Genomic DNA, 7816 nt, shown 5'->3' with positions numbered 1-7816 from the left:
GCACCTTTTCTGTAGGTAGGGAGGCCCAGAGATGACAAAGCGTTTTCTGTGCCCATCAGAAAGGGTGAGAGAGTTTGTAGGGTTTTCCTGCAGTGCTACTGACTGCTTATCTCTGATGTCGCTTAGGTACGCAAAATGGATGATGTTGTTGACCTTGGTGTGGCAGGCCAGGATGCTTGGGAGTTTTCTGCTGGATGTCAAGGACCTTGGCACCAAGGGAAGCAGGTAGACCTTGGAGGGACCGGGCTACATGATGGGGGAATGAGGAGGTCTCTAACCATGGAACTACCGATGACCAGGGTGGAGGCTGATGAGGTCCGGGAGGGGTCGGGGCCGACTTTGAGGAGGGACAGGATGGTTGTCCGGGGCTGGAGGGCTCCTGTCCCTCGGTCAGAATGGCATAGCGATTTTTTCCAGCCGAGCAGGTTGGGCTGGGCCTGAGGCCGGGGTCCTCGACCGCCTACCCGTGCTGTGATGCTTTACTTCCTACCATGGCTCAGGCTGGTGTGGAGTGGAGCTGGCCAGCAGAGCAGGCTTGGTTCTCCAGCAGCAGAGGTCGGGGAGAGGCAACAGGGACAGAAGTTGCATTAGTGCATGGCATGGTTAAAGCATTGGAGGGACAGAGGTGAAATCAGGGCATCTGGCATTTGTATGTTAAGAGAGGTAAGCGTTACTTTACGGAGAGAAGGTGTCGGAACTGTTCATCCCCTTCTCAATCCTGATGGAGGGCTTCCTATTCTGGCTTCGAAGTTCCACTATCTTTTCGCTGAGAAGGACGCGATGAGCCCACAGGTGCACAGCTGAGGGGAGGCATCGTCGCTGCTAGGGCTTCGCGTCAACTGTTTTAAACGCTTGTTTGCTAGTTGGCTAGCAACAGCTATATCGTGCAGTTCCTTGATAACTTTCGAACACAGGTAGCGGGTAAAGTAATCTGAGAAGGATCTCACAGACTTCATAAATTTAGATATTTTACATCATCCCATTGATCAAATGGTAGAGGCTCTTAATCGTGAATTAGGCTCTGCTTGACAGAGTGGCACCCTTAAAGACTAAAAAAAGGCCCTGTAGCAAACTGACACCTTGGATGAACCGAAAATATCCATGATCTAAAAAGATCATGTAGGAAAGCTGAGAGAACATGGAGAAAAACTAAGTTACAGGTTCACCGTGCCATTCTAAAAGAAAAATTGCAAATTATAATAGAGCTATTCGAATGAGAGGAGGAACCACTTCTCTAAGGTAATTGCTGAAAACAGTGGAAACTCTAGGGTGTTGTTCTCTACCATTGATAGGCTATTGCATCAAACACCTTTTGATACACTCAGTCAGGCATCCTCTAAGATGCGAAGAATTTGCAGACTTCTTCAAAAACAAAGTCATTTCTATAAGGGAGGCTATTGGTAACACAAGTAATATGTTTGATAGTACACCCAAAAACAGCCCCCAAAATTAAGGTCCTTTAGCACTATTACTCAATCTGAGCTTGGTAAAATTATAACTCAAACCGGCTCTTCAACATGTGTTTTAGATCCAATCCCTACTACATTCCTCAAAAAAAGTATATGATGGCTTAGCTCCCTTTTCTCAAGGTAATAAATACCTCATTAGAAACAGGTATATTTCCAACTGCTTTTAAAACCGCTGTTGTGAAACCTTTACTTAAAAAGTCAAAACTTGACCATACCAATCTGAGCAACTACAGGCCTATATCAAATCTATCGTTTTTGAGCAAAGTACTTGAAAAAGTTGTTTGCAATCAGTTAAATACCTTCAACGAAAACAGTATCCTTGAAAAATTCCAATCAGGTTTTAGATCAAATCACAGCACAGAAACGGCTCTAGTAAAGATAGTCAATGATCTCAGACTAGCTACCGACTCAAACAAAGTCTCAATCCTTATTCTTCTGGATTTGAGTGCGGCATTTGACACCATTGATCATAGCATCCTAATTCACCGCCTTGCGAAGTGGGTGGGTCTCTCTGATAATGCTCTAAACTGGTTTCAAACCTACATTACTGGCAGAGATTTTTATATCAGTCTAGGAGATCATGTATCTGAAAAACATGACTTGCCTTTTGGTGTGGCCCAGGGGAGCTGCCTTGGTCCCCTGCTATTTTCTCTATATATGCTCCCATTGGGAAACGTCATAAGTCAGCATAATGTAAACTTCCACAGCTACGCAGATGATACCCAATTGTATCTTTCTGTGGAGCCAACTAACCCAGATGGCCTTTGCTCCCTCACTGCATGCCTAACCTCCATTAATCAGTGGATGAGCAAAAACTTTTGAAACTAAATGATGACAAAACAGAGGTACTTCTGGTTGGACCAAAACTAAAGCGAGATATTATTCTTAGTAATCTGGGGAACTTGGCACACCAGGTCAAACCAAAAGTAACAAGCCTCGGGTGTCATCTTAGATGCAGAGTTAAGTTTTAAGCCCCATATCAGTAAAGTTACTCAGACAGCCTATTTCCACTTGAGAAACATTGCCAAAGTCATGGCCCTTTTAACTCAACAAGATGCAGAAAAACTAATTCAGCCTTTATCACTAGCAGGTTAGACTACTGCAATGCACTTTTCACTGGTCTTCCCAAAAACATCTAAAGAAATTGGCACTCATACAGAACTCTGCGGCTAGACTTTTAACTAAGACTAAGAAGAGAGACACATCACCCCCTGTGTTGGCTGAACTGCACTGGCTCCCTATTTCCTATAGAATTGATTTTAAGGTTATGTTAATTACTTACAAAGCTCTGAATGGCATAGCACCTTCATATATCTCTGAGCTTTTAATATCTTATCAACCACAAAGGAAACTTAGATCATCCAATTCTAATCTTTTAATCATTACCCAAAGTGCTCCACAAACAAAGTGGAGAAGCTGCGTTTATCCATTATGCCCCCAAACTATGGAACACCCTGCCTCTGTACATCAAGCAGGCGAGTTCAGTAAATATTTTTAAAAAAGATCTGAAAACATACCTGTACAGGAAAGCTTTTAGTTAACTCATCTTATCCTGTAGACTACATTTTCAGATTATTCTACATCTGCTACTATTGGAGGGCGCAGCCAGCCAGAAGCAGATGGGCTCCCCCTATTAAGTCAGGTTCTGCTCAAGGTTTCTTCCTGGAATATGGGAGTTTTTCCTTGCCACAGTTGCCATATGGCGTGCTTGTGGGGGGTAAGAGGGTTAAGGCTGCCAGTCTTATGACGTCATTTTCTATATTTTTGATATGTTGCTGAGTATAACATAAACAGCAAAGAAAAGTGATTGATAATGACTGACTGACTATTATTGTGTTACATGCTTCAAATGTAAAGCACTTTGAGCTGCATTCTGTGTATGAAAGGTGCTATACAAATAAAGCTTTATTATTATTATTTATTATTAACATGTGAAGTAAGCTACTTTTCTATGCTGATTGCTGGCAGTTAGCTAGGCCTACTTGTTAGCCTACTACTAGGCTGTAACATATGGAACAGGGACGTGTTTAAGAGGGAGGGAGAAAGAGAGGCGCTTACTTTAGGTTACAGTAGCCTACATTGGCAACATTTTCGCTATATATCAAGATTAAACTTAGACAAGAAAATGTTTCACTTTGCCATTTTCACAAATTTTAACCTAATATGGCATTAACTAAAAAGCACAATATTCAAAGCCAACTCTTAACATACCTCAAATTTGACGTTAGGTTTCTAACACGACTAACTTGTGACGGATGAAAATCAATCATTTCTCCTTTGTGTTGTCAGATACATCAGCTGTGAAGCCAAACATTAGGCCTATTACAGTATGTTTTGGTATAAACATAGAGCCTTCCATATTTGCAAGTTAGCCTACCTCAGTCTGTCTCATTTGATCTGGCACTTGCTGTTGGTCTGTCGCGTCACTTGGTAACAATGACTCGCGTGACGCATGCAACAGCACCTAAGCAGATTTTCTAAAATTGTAAAGTTAACTCCTTAATATCTATGAAAAAAATAAAAAGTCAAGTCATTTCAAGTCATTTGTCTCAAGTCTGTCAAGTCTCAAGTCATGAATAGCAAGTCAAAGTCAAGTCGAGTCTTTTATACATGTTGATCGAGCAAGTCTCAAGTCCTAAAACATGTGACTCGAGTCTGACTCGAGTCCCCCATGTCTGCTAAGCAATAAATAAAACATCAGAGATTTAGAATGAAAACATGAGATTTCACAAGAGATACAACACATACAATACAGCTAGTGAGGTGGGAATCAGAAGAGCCTGTAGGCCTACATAGCAGCAGTAGAATGGACAATAATGTGAAGAAATACATTACAAGGTAAAAGTGAGTTTACTAAAAGCTCTCATATACAGGTATGTTTTCAGGTCTTTTTTAACTCATTGAATGCCAAGCTGTTTTCGGAAGCTGTCCTAGAGTGCCAGCAATCTAGACTATTGTCAGTGGCGATTCTAGACATTTTTAACAAGGGTGTCACTAGTGAGGCACTGATAAATTCAAGGGTGGCATGAGGCAAAACATCCAGATAAACAGAAACAGGCTCAAGATGTGAAATTAGCATAAATACATTAGAGAAACCAGGCACCAAACACCATACTTAAATTGAAGGACAAAAAAACACAAATACCTTACTCTCACATAAAATAAATAAAACTTATTAAAGTTAATTATCTAAGTTGTCTGTCACTGGGCTATGCTGTGCTAAAACAAATTCCATCATGGGGATATTAAAATATATTCCATTCTATTCTATTCTATTAAATGATAGATATACAAATATACTCATCCAAGACATTTCCCCCCACAATAACTTATGCTATCTATGGCCATCTATTTTTGTAGCTGTTAAAATAATATTTGTTTATTATTTTATTAATATTTAATATTATATTGATATTATTGTTATTATTACTATTTTGATTAATATTGAGGATCATATTGGCCTATGAGGCTCCAGGGGTGCTGTTAAACATACCATTTTAACGAAGTTTGGTTTGGGAGGGACAGAAATACCTTAACAGAGCAAGCAGGGCTCGCCTTCTGTCTAACTCAGCTAGGTGACTTACAGTAAACACTGGCTATGTGCATATCACTTCACTACTTGAGAGTACACTGCATCAGGGCCAGCCCTAGGTAGCACTGCAGCTGCCTGGCTCATCTAGGCAGGGATGGGCAAAAATACATCAAAATGTATTTTAAAATAAAATATCAAATATACCCTAATTTTAAATGTATCAAAATAAACCAGTGGTCCCCAAACTACGGCCCGCGGGCCGAATACGGCCCCCCAACTCATTTTGGGTGGCCCCACAAAACATGTCCGTGGTATATAGCATCTGGCCCGCACGGGATTAGGCATACGACATCGTCAAACTATAACCTCCGTAATTTCCCCATTCACATGTAATACTCTTTTTGTCCACTGGTGGTTGTTTTGGGCGCTGTTTCACGTTTGCCATCGAAAACGGAATGAAACAATGTAAGAGGCCTATGCTGACTGCATCAGTGCTCAAAGCTAAAAGTTTATCAATTATTTGTTAATAACTAACTAACTTCTATTCAAGTCATATTTCTGGGACTTTCTGGGATAATTATTTCTATTTTTTATTCACACGTTCAAATGTTCATACAGAGTTCAAAGTTCTCATCAGGTGAGTGAAAGTTAGAATGGTGGTCATTTCAGATGTTCTATGAAGATCTAAGGTTCCTTTTGCATCTTCAAACGTATCATATTTGCTTTCCACCTTTCAAATGTTTTCATCAGTGATAAGCTTGCAAGAGCCTGTGTGTGTATTTCCATTGACATACCGGGAACCATTTGATGCGCTGTGCCCATGAAGAAGTAAGGGATAAGGGGGAAGAACGAGGAGTAGAGGCCGTTCACTGGAGGCAGGCTGGCCAGGAGGGCAAAGGCCATACCTGGAGAGGGGACAGAGAGAAGAGATGATCAAGTCCAACATGTCCGTTTTTATAACACGCGTTAGTTAATGCTGAATATGTTTCGTTTAGTTTAGTTCATTTTAAGGCAGACAGAGGCAATGGTGAGAAAAGCTAAAGTGGTGTTCCAAAGTGGTGACACTTGGTGTTATCACAGACGCTGGATGTGAACGGACCCTGAGGAACCTGGATGGTGCCGGCACTGACGCCACTGACCACGTCAGTCAGGAGGTTCTGCTTGGCGTTGTATTTTGGCAGCCATTGCAGCACGGGCAGGTGCCGGAAGAGAAGGGCCTTCAAACGACCCCCAGAACACCTGACCCGCAGAACAAACACACAATTACAGAGTTACAACAACCAACACGACAAACACACTTACAGAGTTACACCGACCCACATGACAAACGCACAATTACAGAGTTACACCGACCCCCACGACAAACACAATTACAGAGTTACAACGACCCACACGACAAACACATAATTACAGAGTTACAATAATTAAGCACAATTACAGTTACAACGACAAATGCACAATTACAGGGCGACCCACACCTACCTGACAAACACACAATTAGAGTTACACCTGACCCACATGACAAACACACAATTAGAGTTACACCTGACCCAATGACAAACACACAATTACAGAGTTACACCTGACCCACATGACAAACACACAATTAGAGTTACACCTGACCCACATGACAAACACACAATTAGAGTTACACCTGACCCACATGACAAATGCACAATTACAGACGCACTCCACACGACAAACACACAATTAGAGTTAAGCACCTGACCCACATGACAAACACACAATTAGAGTTACACCTGACCCACGACAAACACATAATTACAGAGTTACAACGACCCCCACAACAAATGCACAATTACAGTTACACCGACCCCCACATCAAATGCACAATTACAGAGACGACCCACACGACAAACACACAATTAGAGTTACACCTGACCCACATGACAAACACACAATTAGAGTTACACCTGACCCACACGACAAACACACAATTACAGAGTTCCAACTACTATCAGTCATGACTCCACTGCATGAACATATTAACAATACAGTTGTCATAGATGTACTCAAAACAAGTATTTTTTTGTTCTACATTAAAATGTATAATCTATTTGCAAAGGACAAAAGACACAAGAAAAACATGTGTAATAATCACTTGTGACTGTTTACATAAATAGGCTATGTTACCTGAAGGCTGTCCTAACTTTGTCGGTAAAAGGAAAAGTCCTTGATTTCCTGGTAAATGTTTCATCAAAGTCTGCCTGTGAGTAAGCAGGCCTGTCGATCACATAGCGTGGTCGGTCTTGAAGCATGATTCACACACATCTGAAGCCCAAAGTGTGTTATTGTATTAAGAGACATGATTCACATCTGAAGCCCAAAGTGTGTTATTGTATTAAGAGACATGATTCACATCTGAAGCCCAAAGTGTGTTACTGTGTTTAAAGGTGATTGTCATCACTGAGAGGAGATTGGAATACAGGCGTGATATTTTGGGGAGATATAAAAAGATTGCTGTATCATTTCTATTGTTTTCTTGCATTCAAATGTATACATTAAAAAGCTGTGCTTAAACAGTAACAACGCCTTGGAACAATTTAAATATTGTCTAACTTGCTGCTGTGTCCATCACAAAGTCCTTCCTTTCACATTGAAACTTATCTAGTTCCCTTATCTACCCTTGAGTTTAGCAGAGCCGTGCTACTGAAGAACTGATATGGGGAGTTAGACACACAAAGCAACACAAGACATCCGTCTGGTTCACCTTGACTGTGAGCACCAGAACTCTGACTTTGACATAATACGAATGGCAGGGATAAATAGTCTATGCTGTCATATATAAATAAAT

The 7816-nt window shown here is 41.1% G+C and overlaps 1 protein-coding gene across 1 annotated transcript in view; it reads right to left on the bottom strand.

Moving 5' to 3' along the window:
* The window catches only part of LOC125293683 (solute carrier family 26 member 9-like), a 45970-nt gene extending 38690 nt beyond the window's left edge, over window positions 1–7280 (bottom strand). Inside the window, exons 1-3 of the mRNA XM_048241758.1 lie at window positions 7156–7280; window positions 6101–6240; window positions 5796–5906 (exon numbers count right to left, since the gene is read on the bottom strand). Coding sequence (XP_048097715.1) covers window positions 5796–5906; window positions 6101–6240; window positions 7156–7280 — 376 coding nt within the window. The remainder of the gene's footprint in view (window positions 1–5795; window positions 5907–6100; window positions 6241–7155) is intronic.
* Window positions 7281–7816: the final 536 nt, after the last annotated feature.

This window comes from Alosa alosa, chromosome 4, assembly GCF_017589495.1.
Source record: "Alosa alosa isolate M-15738 ecotype Scorff River chromosome 4, AALO_Geno_1.1, whole genome shotgun sequence".
Lineage (NCBI taxonomy): Eukaryota > Metazoa > Chordata > Actinopteri > Clupeiformes > Clupeidae > Alosa > Alosa alosa.
This window is presented reverse-complemented; position numbering and strand designations above follow the sequence as displayed.